Below are 13,137 nucleotides of genomic sequence, written 5' to 3'. Positions count from 1 at the left end.
AACGCGACACCTTCCCCAACCTGAGAACAAGCCCCACTTACCCAGCGTGAGAGAAGCCGTCATAATTTGATGGCTGATGCTGGAAAGGGCCTTCTTTCTGATTTCCAGACTTTAAGTAACAGGATTTAATTTCCCCTGCAAAATTTCGGCAAAGAAGATTACACAGTTATTCGTATATGATCATTTCCGCGTATACTTTTTCCAAGTTAGAGAGAACTCATTTTGGACTATTTTAATGATAATTGTTGGTAGACTAGGTCCATTCTTTGTATTTCTCCATAGAATGTGTAACTTAGCTAAGAAAATCGTGACGTACCTCTCTGATAATATGCTTAGACAAGTTTGACTCAGTTACTTACTTTTCATTGAAGTATAGTTGATTCACGGTGTTGTGTTAGTTTCAGGTGTACAGCAAAGGGAATCAGTTATATATATATATACACATTCTTTTTCAGATTCTTTTCCATTATAGCTTATTACAAGATATTGAATATAGTTCCCTGTGCTATACAGTAGGTCCTTGTTGTCTATCTATTTTATGTATAATAGTGTGAATCTGTTAATCCCAAACTCCCAATTTATCCCTCCCCGCTTTCCCACTTTGGTAACCATAAGTTTGTTTTCTATGTCTGTGAGTTTGTTTCTGTTCATTTGTGCCATTTTTTAAGATTCCACATCTAAGTGATATCACATGACTCAGTTACTTATTACTTAATTGCTTTTCATCGATTCATTTGTACCATTTCTAATCCCCTTCTGCGTATTCTTTTCAGTGCATTTCTTCTGTATATTCTCTTCACGTGTCAGGATGATCTGTGTATGCTGTAACTGGGTTTTGTTTTGTTTTGTTTGTATCATGTGCAGAAGAGGCTTATTAAGGGTGTGGTTTTGATCGGTGGACCACAAGGGGCCATCCCAACCTTTGAATTTGCAGATGAGCATTGGCACAGCTGCTGACTGGTATGTCAGCCTGGTAATGAGGAAAAGCAAGAGATGGAATTAATTTGTGGAGCTAAATTAGCCTGCGAAAGTGGTTCAGGGTACTGAGGTGTGAAAAGCAGTTCACTTTGTAAACGGTCTCTCCCCAGAAGAGGTTTTGGGTGACAGGGAAGCATAATTAACCTTGTCTGTTATGAGCAGCTGCAATGTAGGCTGTAGTGCTGGACCTCAACTTCAAGGTTGTACCCCCAAAAGAAACATTCACAGTGACAACCAACGGCCCCTCTGGAGGCTTTGATAGAAGTGCTACTGTCGTTCTTCATAATGTAAAAGTCTCTTTGTATTTCTGCAGATGCAGAAGCACTTCAAACTATAAACCGCTGATCTATATAGAGAGGGTAATATATCATTTATTATCCAAACCAGGATCCTTGTGAGAGTAGAATAATAAGTTTACATTGATCTATAAGGGACTTAACCCAAGACCCGACCTACAAAAACTAAGACCTATATCCCTTATCTAAGGAACCTTGAATTTGCCTTTTAATGGTTCTTCCTTCCTTTCCTTCTTTCTCTTTCTTTCTTTCTTGTTCTTTCTTCCTTCCGTCCTTCCTTTCTATTACTTTTTAAAATCTTTTTTATAACAAGGTATTAAAAATATATCAGGGTCAGATTTTCAACATATATCCAATGAATATTTCTTAGGTACTGGGCATTACCTTCCCAAAGTTTACAACTGTGAGGGAGAAAATGTCACTAATCAAATTATTATAAGTCAATAAACAATTAGAAGCTGTAACAGTCTCAAAGAAGGAAAAGGATAGGGTGTTAGGAAAGCAAAAGAGCAGAAGAACCTGATTAAACCTGGGAAATCCAGGAAAGGTTTTCCTGAAGAACTTTCTTTAGAACTGAGATCCGAAGGATAAATGGCACAATGTGGGCACAGGGACACGGTTATGTGCAAAGGCCCTGAGGCAGGAGGGCGCACACTCTGTTCTAAGAACATTATGTGTGAGCAAGCAGAACTAAGCCTTCCTCTTCCAGTCTAGTACAGGTATCCCCCGCTTTTTTAAGTTCGCTTCACGCCACCTCATTTTTTACGAAAGACCTACCTTAGTACATGTTTTTGCTAACTGAAAGAAATCCGAAAATTTTTTCTGCTTCTAAAGGGCTAAAAGTGAAAAGAGCATTCAGCGTTTGTTTTGGAGTGAGTTATACAGCCAGCGCACACCCCAAGCAATGAGAGTAGCATCACCAAGCTCCCTCCCCAGGTACTATACCCAGTATCTCAGCATCAAGCTGCCATAGCTTTGAATGAGGACCATCTGTGTCTTATACTGATGTATTTTTTGCATCCTTAGGTAACTGCCTCTTTGCTTCATACCCTTTCAGTTTAGGAAAGATCTCGTGGGACCACTCTACTTTCAGATAGAGGGGAAACCTGTCCTCAGGCTAAGAGACCACATGGGACCTTGAGAAAGCTGCCAGCCTTCCCCCTTCTACGTCATGAGTAAAGAGCTCTCAAGACTTACCATGTTCATCAATAAAGACATGCATCGCATCCACAGACATCTCATCTTGCACAGATGTTTCAGGTCCACTGATGACTTGCAACACAGAACTATCTTGTTGGGAAGTTACCCTGTAGATTATCTGCCTCTGTCTACTGCCCTGGAAACTTAACATACATAAAAATTTCAGAAACAATGTGGAACGCCTCCTTACCCTTAAGAAAGCATTAAAAGAAGCAGCCAGTAAGTGAGGCTGCACCAGCATGAAGCTGTAGACGTAAGTTATCCTTACAGGGTCGGGATCTTGGCAGGTTCAGTGAGCCCGGGGCTGGTGCTGGTGTGCTCTTGACTTTGCACGTCTGGTTTTCCTTGCTTGGCGTTGGGTCCACTGGGCTTCTCACTTTCTAGGATTTCCTCCTTTTTCTCCTGGGAATGGTTATCTGAAAAACATTGCTTTATGTGTTAACATCATATTAAATAAGAAATTAATGGGAAGATACTTGGAAACAAGTTACCAAAACTGAAGCAAGAATAGATAGAAAATCTAAATAGCTCCTATGAATTCAGAATAAATACATTTAAAATAAATTGAATACATTTTATTTAGATAAATTTTCATTTTACTAATTACGAAAGTACCTAAATATTTTTGAAAAACAGAAGTGTGTATGTGTCAGAGACATGTTATTGAGACATCTACAAATACCATCACTTTACATATGGATTCAAGGACTCCCCTGTAATACTCCAGTGACCACTGGCTTACCCAGTTGAAAATCACCCTTTTGGCTAACTTAGTCCTGAAAGGTTCATAGCTCATACATGAATAGCATCGAGGAAAATAATGGCATAAATACCCTGGCGATTTTGGAGTAAAGTCTCATTTTGCATTTTAAAACCTTATCAGTCTTTCCTTCTCACTCATTCTCAAAATCTAAATTTTCAAGCTGAAGGTAGAATTGGCCTCTTCATAAAGTAGGTGCTCATTAAGTAGAGCTGACCTTGAACCACACCTTGGCACTGTGGAGGACTCAGTGAGATACTATGCCTACGCCTTACCCTGAGAATATTTTAAGATGAATTAGAATTCCAAGATCAATAGGTATATATCGGGTTTTTGAAGTTTTAGAATCCTCTTTAAATAATGGACCAGAACAAGGGTCTTAGTTTACACCATTATGCAAAGTGGAATGACCCCTGAGGGTCAGCCGTCCTTATCTAAAGACACACCCAATGGCCACTTTTAAGGTCACAATGTCCTCTGTACTCCCATGACCAAAGATACCAATAGCTATCTTCTTCTGCATAAATTTTTGCCTGAGAGAAGAACACGATTGAGTGGTTTGAACCTACTGGCTCTTTCAAGACATGGCATTCAGAAAGCCCACCAAGATCCGTCTCAAAAGGTGAAGTGGGGTCTAAGTCACATCAGCATGTATACAACAAAGTTTTTCATCCTTGGACTTGAAGTACTTAGAGAAACACTGCTGACTTCCAAGTGAGTCCTGAAGATAAATATTCCCAGTGCATCTGTGAAACGATCAGAATTTCTTTGGTACAAAAATGTTTGCCTTTCATTTGACAGCTTGTCAGGATAGAAGTTTTCACAGTTTTCAAGAAACACATTTGTGAGAAAGTGCTATCATAACAAACAGCTTTAGCCAGTGATCACGTCACGTAAAAACTGCAGGGAGGCATGTTTAGACAGCTCTGCCTTCTGACACTACATGTATGTGGACCCATCCATTCGCTTCGCTTCTAATACCTTAGTCTCTCCTTCCCTTAAATGGGCACATTACATATGTCAACCTATGGGTTATTTTTTTCTTTTTCCCTTTAAAAATACACGCTTATAGGAATTCTCTGTTTCTAAAAATAACATACATGAATGCCATGTAATTTAAAACTAGAGAAAAGGAAAAAAAATCTTAAATTACTCTTAACCCCACCATGCTGTTACAGGAGCCAATATGAGACATATCACACCAGTATTTTTTCTAGGCATCATTTTTTTTTTCAAGATTTAAGTCATAATCCAGATGTTGATTTAGAACTGTTCTATTTGACTTAAAGTATTGTAAATATTTAATGACATTAGACATTCTCCTACATCATCTACATCATCTAAAAATGGAAGTTATATAATATTACATTAATATAATTTACTAAGCTAAATAGAACAGTTAGAAAACAAATGTTGTTTTCTAGCTGTTCTATTTATCTTAAAGTATTATAAATATTTAATTACATGAGATATTCTTCTACAGTATCCAAAAATTGAAGTATATACTACATTTAAAAGTATAATTTATTAAACTAGACCCCTACTGTTATAAATTTAGGGTCTTTCAATTTTTCTATACTCCAGATAATTCTTCAATAATCATCTTCACGTGCATCATGATTATTTTCTTAGAAAGTCTAGAAGAAACTGAGTACACAAATGGATAATAGCCAGACAATATATATAAATACAGAACTCTGACCTACATGCTACAGCAACCAGCCCAGAAAACCAACCCATAACCTACAGTAACCAGCCAAGAAACCAATACACGATACAAGTCAGACTTGCAGGAACTCAGACCACTGCTTCTAGCAAATAGCTCAGAAAGCCAAATAATAACCCCTGTAACAATCAGTCCCAAATGGCCAAGACTTGAATAATAACAGAGCTTCCCTAATTTTTGCCCCTGCTTCCAACCAGAGAAATCCAACCAATCAGAAGGAGCCAAATACGCTCCCCTAACCAATCGCATAGGGTGCTCTAATTACCCCACCTCCAGCTTCCCCAGGCCAACAGCCTGCAATCACACCCAAAGCCTTCCTTTCTTCCACTACAAAGCTTTCCCACTCCTCTGCCTGCCTTGGAGTTGCTGCCAAAATGCTGGTGGTTGACTCTCGCTGTAGCAAGCTCTGAATGATAGCCTTAGTTCTTCTCATTTGAGCAGTCTTTGTTTATTTCCACAAAGTAAAATAAAGCTGTATCAGAAGAAAACAAAAACATGGCTTTAAAGGCTGTCGATAAGGGTGTGGTTTTCCATAACCTCAAATTCTAGAATATCCCCAAGACCTAAAAATTATTTAAAGGCCTTTGTGGAGATGACCTGGGTTGGAAATAAGAGCACCATAGAGGGCTTCCCTGGTGGCACAGTGGTTAAGAATCCACCTGCCAACACAGGGGACACGGGTTTGAGCCCAGGCCCGGGAAGATTCCACATGCCGCGGAGCAACTAAGCCCATGCGCCACAACTACTGAATGAGCCACAACTACTGAGCCCACGTGCCACAACTACTGAGCCCATGCACCTAGAGCCCGTGCTCCGCAACAAGAGAAGCCACCGCAATGAGAAGCCCGCGCACCAAAGCCAAGAGTAGCCCCCGCTCACCGTAACTAGAGAAAGCCCACACGCAGCAACAAAGACCCAATGTAGCCAAAAATAAATAAATAAATTTATTTTTAAAAAAAAAGAGTACCATAGAGATACCTGGACAACCACATGTAAAAGAAAAAGATTAGAACATTTCTTCACACCATATGCAAAAATAAGCTCAAAATGGATTAAAGACCTAAATGTAAGATCAAAAAACAAAATACTCCCAGAAGAAAACATAGGCAGAACACTCTTTGACATAAATCGTAGTATTATCGTTTGCCTCTGTTTCCTAAGGCAAAGGAAACAAAAGCAAAAACAAACAAATGGGACTAATTAAACTTAAAAGCTTTTGTACAGCAAAGGAAACCACTGTCAAAACAAACAGACAACCTAATGATTGGGAGAAAATATTTGCAAATAATATGACCAATAAGGAGTTAATATCCAAAATATATAAACAGTTCATACAAATCAGTAGCAAGAAAACAAATCAACCCGATTCAAAAAATGGGCAGAAGACATGAATAGACATTTTTCTAAAGAAGACATAAAGATGGCCAACAGGCACATGAAAAGACGCTCAACATTGCTAATCATCAGAGAAATGCAAATCAAAACCACAATGAGACGTTACCTCACACCTGTCAGAAGGGCTATCATCAAAAAGTCTACAGATAATACATGTTGTTGAGGATATGGAGAAAAGGGAACCCTAGTAATTGTTGGTGGGAATGTAAACTGGTACGGCCACTATGGAGAACAGTATGGAAATTCCTCAAAAACCTGAAAATAGAACCACCATATGATCCCGCAATCCCACTCCTGGGTATATATCTGAAGAAAAGGAAAACACTAATTTGAAAAGGTATTCACAGCATCAGTGTCTACAACAGCCAAGATATGTAAGCAACCTAAGTGTCCATCAACAGGTGAATGGATAAAGAAGATGTGGTATAGCTATTTGCAATGGAATACTACTCAGCCATAAAAAGGAATGAACTTTTGCCATTTGCAACAAAACGGATGGACTTGTAGTTATTATGCTTAGTGAAATAAGTCAGACAGAGAAAGACAAATACTGTATGTTATCACATATATGTGGAATCTAAAAAATAAAACTAGTGAATATAACAAAACAGAAACAGACTCACAGATATAGAGAACAAACTAGTGGTTACCAGTGGGGAGAGGGAAGGGGGGAGGGGCAAGACAGGGGTAGGGGGTTAAGAGGTACAAACTACTATGTTTAAAATAAATAAGCTACAAGGGTATATTGTACAGCACCAGGAATATAGCCAATATTTTATAAGAACTTTAAAGAACTTATAAGAACTTTATAAGAACTTTAAATGAAGTACAATCTTTAAAAACTGTAAATCACTGTTAGATACCGGAAATAAATATAATATTGTAAATCAACTATATTTCAATAAAAAAAAATAGGAGGCAGGAGAGTAATTCCCAGGACAATAAGAAGAGCAAATGTTTGGTAATTTTAAAAAATTAAATTAAAAAAAAAACTCTGTCCCTGCCTGGAATAGGTATACGATCCAGTCCAACTCCTCCCTCCCTGTTGTACCTGCAAGTTCCCGACAACCAAGCCTGTTCCTTTCCATAGAAAACCTCATAGCATCCACATCTCTTTGCACACCCCCTAGGTTTCCAACTCAACCCTGTTCTGATTGAACGTGGCTGGCTGAAAAGTTTAAGAGCAGAAACTTAAGTAGACAGACCAAATAAACCTCACATATAGCCTGAGGGGAACCTCAGAAGAGAAGTCTGAAATTGATCAAGTACAAGACTTTTCACATATTTTCTTACTTGAATCATCACAGTAAATCTGTAACGTATTATTATTCCTGCTTTACTGAAGCTACTGTGACTCAGATGGATATGGTGAGTTGTCCAAGCTCACCCCGCTGGACGGCAAAACCAAAATTTGGCCCTGGGCTGTCAAGTTCCAAACCCAGAGCTCTGTCCTCCCCACACACAGCTTCCCGGAAAGAAACACATCACCCAGATCAGCATTACCTAATACAGTAGCCAGTGGCCACATGTGGCTACTTAAATGAAGTAAAATTCAATAAAATTAAAAATTCCACTTCTCAGCTGCACAGTCCCCATTTCAAGTATTTAATAGCTACATGTGGCCAGTGCCTGCTGTCCTGGACGGCAGATCCGGGATAATTCCATCACTGCAGAAAGTTCTATTAGACAGTGCTGGTCAAGATGCGTGAACCTTTATATGAATTAGATGGTGAGAATCCAAATCTTGTATCAGAAAGTGTCTAGTATCTCAAAGTAACCAATGCTTTCTTGTACTGCATGTGTCTGTTATAAAGTTTAGCTGAATCCTTCCTGTTCTTGTTACTCCATATGCAAAATCTTGGATACACAGACATAGTAACACGGAGAATGCATTCACTTTACGTAAGTTCAATATTCAGACTTAATGAATTTTTAGGCAAGATTGGACTGACCCACAAGCAGGGCAAGCCTTTTGGCAGAGCACCAGAAAGACAAAAGAAAAAAGAGCAAATCGCTGGGAGCTGCCTGCATACAGCCAAAGGGTCCCCCTGACTGGCCCAAAGAGCAGAGAACAGGTAGCAGCAAAGGGACAATCATAGCACAAAGACATGCTGCTGCCATGTGAACCACAACTTCCTGCAAGCAATCCTACCATATAGACACGCTCTCAGAGACCTAGGCAGAGGACACGGGTTCGAGCCCTGGTCCAGGAAGATCCCACATGCTGTGGAACAACTAAGCCTGCGCACCACAACTAGTGAGCCCAAGTGCCACAACTACTGAAGCCCGCGCGCCTAGAGCCCGTGCTCCACAACAAGAGAAGCCACCGCAGTAAGAAGCCCGTGCACTGTAATGAAGAGTAGTCCCCGCTTGCTGCAACTAGAGAAAGCCCGCACTCAGCAACGAAGACCCAACGCAGCCAAAAATAAAATTAATTAATTAATTAAAAATAAATAAATAAAGTTAAAAGACTTTGTAAAAACTCTAGTCCATGGGACTTCCCTGGCGGTCCAGTGGTTAGGACTCAGCGCTTTCACTGCCTTGGCCCCAGGTTCAATCCCTGGTCGGGGAACTAAGATTCCACAACCCATGTGGAGTGGCCACAAAAAAAAAAAAACAAAAAAAACTCTAGTCCAGTAACATCCTTTGCCTGGGAGGAAACTGAGCCCAGAGATATTAAGAGAATGAATCTTCTATTCCTACAGGAAATATAGTTTATTATTTATGAGTGTTGACTCTGTAGCCAGACTGCCTGGAATCAAAGCTGAGTTGTAGACTTACTAGGCTAACTTGGGAAAGGTAGTGAAAACCAGCTGCAAAAAAGGAATGATAACAGGACCCATAACACAAAGTTACATGAAGACTAAATGAGTGAAAGTGAGACTAACTGTATAAAATATTGCTCAAACTGGGAACCCTTTTGAGAGTGAAAGGCAGCGTTATTAATAATTATTTTGGCAAAACACACGTTAATAAGGGCCTTTTTGGACAAACCACCACGGATGGTCACCCGTGTTAATATCTGTAAAGTCCTTAGGATGGTGCCGGCGTGAATTAAGAGCTGTGTGTTTGTTATAATTATGTTTACAACTTGGGATAATTAGAGAATTCAGCACAGATTATATAATGGAATTCAACAGAAAAGTGGATTCCTTTCACAGAAATTTGCTTTACAATCAGCTTTCCCAGAATGAATCTATTCTATTATTTTTCATACCTTTACTTTTTAATTTATTTTTTTTAAAGTCTTATTGTATTTGTTACAACATTGCTTCTGTTTTATGTTTTGGTTTTTTTGGCTACGAGTCACGTGGGATCTTAGCTCCCCAACCAGGGATCGAACGTGCACCCCCTGCATTGGGAGGTGAAGTCTCAACCGCTGGACCGCCAGGGAAGTTCCGCATCTATTCTATTAAGGAAGAGCTACCTTCAGGGGTCTTGTCACCATGGTAAAATATAACTGCTCATTTCCTTAGAAGTAAACGTTCTTGCCTAGGGAAGCCAAATCTTCATTACTATGCCTTAAATTTCCTGGTGGAATAAGCCAGGTTTAATCCATGCTCATCACACAGCTTAGTTTTGATACACTCAGCAAATATCGGTGACGACACCAAGCACCCAACAATTACACAACAGTTATCCCGCTGTTTGCAAAATCAAATCACAGAAGCCCGCACCTCCAGGAAGCCCGCTGTCTTTGCTCTCCTCTGCCGGCTCATTCTTTTGGTTGGATACCACCACCTTGGAAGTATTAATTGATTCTAACAGGGAGACAAATTCCAGGAAGTTGGATTCATTTGGTATTTGTCCTTCCTTGGCCTCCAGGTCAGATTTGGAAGTTGGCATTGTTTGCTCTTTATCGTTAATAACTTCTGCGGAACTTTTGCTCAAGAAGACGTCTGTCCCGCTGTCTACACTGAGGACTTGGGAGTGTCTCTTTTCCTGGCTGGTTCTACAAGATGATGGGTCAAGGTTAGCCTGGACTTCCGTGCCCCCCTCAGACTCGGAGACCACATCAGGCGTGGGTGGCGGGGTTGTACAGGGGTCTCCTGGGGAAGGACTGTGGTCCTGGGTGGCATCACCCCCGTCCCCAGATTCATAGCCAGAACATGGATTGGAAGACGCCTCCACCATCAATCTCTCCGGCGTCCTGTCACTTCCATTGCCTTCGGGACACACCATGCCTCCTCCTCCACCCTCAGACAGCTCAAGGGTGATGATGGGAATTCTCATCTGTTTCTCAGGACCAGCGGCCCCTGGGGGAACTGGCTCGGCATCACACGTGAAGCCGGTTGCCTCAGTACCAACCACCTTCAGGTGAAGAGAACTTTCCAAGTCTGTCATGGAGTTGGGGGTACTGCTCATGGTGATGACAATCTTAATGGGCTCGTGCAGACTCAACAGGTCTCCAGGTTGAGAAGTATCTATAAGAGTGACAGCAACCTCATTATCTGAGTCATCCACCTCCTGGTTCAAGGGTGGGTCCACCTGCTGGGAAACCTGCTCCCGCCCAGGTTTGGCGATGACGGTGTTACACTGAGGGCAGCTACTGCTCAGGCTGTCCTGAGGCGACTTGCTTTGCAACTGTTCCCTGATGGAGGCAAAATTCCCAGGTTCTGGGATCAGGACGGAATTCTCACTCCCCCAAGGCTGGAAAGAAACATCTGTCTCCAGTAAGTCGTATTGAGACAAAGACAGGTAGGGCACCTTCTTCACGGCTTCTTTGTCCACCAAGCCACCCTCGGATCTGTGGCAGAAGGGGGACTGCCCCTGGCCCCCTTTTTCCTTCCCTTTATCACTGATGCAAGTTTCTGCCACGACTGGTTTCACTGGTATTGCTGATGTGGTCATGGTTTCCGGCACGTGCCCTTTAGAAGCAGGTAAGCGTTCCGTTTTCATCCCAGGTGATGTAGATGACACTGGTGCTACGGGCTGGTCATCTGACACAATGACACCTGAAATCAACAACAACAGCAACTCGATTCACATCCAGAATGGATGAATAATGTCATGGAGCAAGACCGAATAATAACAAACTAAAAATAACACCAGCAACAAATGTGATAAGATGCTTAGTCTAAAAATAGCTCCTCCGCTGTGAAATTGTTCTTGAAATCTCTATATTTAAAAAATAATTCAGGCTTGTAGCTTTCCCTCTTTTGTGGGCTTGGGAGGCAGACTAGTATGATTTAAACAACGTATTTGCAATCAGAAAGGTCCTGGCTCTGCTATTCACTAGCTACGTTATATTGGGCAAGTTACTTAATCCTTCTAAACCAAGGCAGGGAGGGTCCAAAATATTGATATATAAGGCTTGACAAGCAAAAGCAGCTTGGATTTTATACTAAGAATAATGTGAACTCAGCAGAAGTTTTTCAATGCAGGGAAAGGAAGGGGTTCATTCTGGCCTCCAAAAGTTCTTTTCTAAGTCTTCTGAAGACAATCAAAAGACAATAAAATGGGAGGAGGAACCAAGATGGTGGAGTAGAAGGACGTGCTCTCACTCCCTCTTACGAGAGCACCAGAATCACAACTAGCTGCTGGACAATCATCGACAGGAAGACACTGGAACTCACCAAAAAAGATACCCGACATCCAAAGACAAAGGAGAAGCCACAATGAGACGGTAGGAGGGGCGCAATCACAGTAAAATCAAATCTCATAACTGACGGGTGGGTGACTCACAGACTGGCAAACACTTATACCAAAGAAGTCCACCCACTGGAGTGAAGGTTCTGAGCCCCACGTCAGGCTTCACAACCTGGGGGCCCGGCAACGGGAGGAGGAATTCCTAGAGAATCAGACTTTGAAGCCTAGTGGGAATTGATTGCAGGACTTCAACAGGACTGGTGGAAACAGAGACCCCATTCTTGGAGGGCACACACAAAGTAGTGTGCGCATCAGGACCCAGGGGAAGGAGCAGTGACCCCATAGGAGACTGAACCAGACCTACCTGCTAGTGCTGGACGGTCTCCTGCAGAGGCGAGGGGTGGCTCTGTTTCACCGTGGGGACAAGGACAGTGGCAGCAGAACTTCTGGGAGGTACTCCTTGGCGAGAGCCCTCCCAGAGTCTGTCATTAACCCCACCAAAGAGCCCAGGTAGACTCCAGTGTTGGGTTGCCTCAAGCAAAACAACCAACAGGGAGGGAACCCAGCCCCACCCATCAAGTGGATTAAAGTTTTACTGAGCTCTGCACACCACAGCAACAGTCAGCTCTACCCACCACCAGAGCCTCTCATCAAGCCTCTTAGATAGCCTCATCCACCAGAGGGCAGACAGCAGAAGCAAGAAAAACTACAGTCCTGCAGCCTGTGGAACAAAAACCACATTCACAGAAAGATAGACAAGATGAAAGGCAGAGGGCTATGTACCAGATGAAGGAACAAGATAAAACCCCAGAGAAACAACTAAATGAAGTGGAGATAGGCAACCTTCCAGAAAAAGAATTCAGAATAATGATAGTGAAGATGATCCAGGACCTCAGAAAAACAATGGAGGCAAAGATCGAGAAGATGCAAGAAATGTTTAACAAAGACCTAGAAGAATTAAAGAACAAACACCTAGAAGAATTAAAGAACAAACAAACAGAGATGAACAATACAATAACTGAAATGAAAAATACACTAGAAGGAATCAATAGCAGAATAACTGAGGCAGAAGAACGGATAAGTGACCTGGAAGACAGAATGGTGGAATTCACTGCTGTGGAACAGACTAAAGAAAAAAGAATGAAAAGAAATGAAGACAGCCTGAGAGACCTCTGGGACAACATTAAACACAC

At 41.5% G+C, this 13,137-nt stretch overlaps 1 protein-coding gene across 6 annotated transcripts in view; it reads right to left on the bottom strand.

Annotated features, from left to right (window-relative positions):
• Positions 1 to 13,137, bottom strand: part of PCNX2 (pecanex 2) — a 281,732-nt gene that overhangs the window by 234,407 nt on the left and 34,188 nt on the right. For 4 of the 6 annotated variants that reach the window (XM_079900242.1, XM_079900240.1, XM_079900241.1 and 1 more), the window contains 4 exons: positions 10,033 to 11,310; positions 2,743 to 2,890; positions 2,472 to 2,617; positions 42 to 135 (listed from right to left, as the gene is read on the bottom strand). In XM_079900242.1, coding sequence (XP_079756368.1) covers positions 42 to 135; positions 2,472 to 2,617; positions 2,743 to 2,890; positions 10,033 to 11,310 — 1,666 coding nt within the window. The remainder of the gene's footprint in view (positions 1 to 41; positions 136 to 2,471; positions 2,618 to 2,742; positions 2,891 to 10,032; positions 11,311 to 13,137) is intronic. The other 2 variants (XM_079900244.1, XM_079900245.1) reach the window with 1 other exon arrangement.

This window comes from Stenella coeruleoalba (genome assembly GCF_951394435.1).
Source record: "Stenella coeruleoalba genome assembly, chromosome: 16".
Lineage (NCBI taxonomy): Eukaryota > Metazoa > Chordata > Mammalia > Artiodactyla > Delphinidae > Stenella > Stenella coeruleoalba.
The sequence above is the reverse complement of the archived record's forward strand: the minus strand, read 5'-3'. Positions and strand labels throughout refer to the sequence as shown.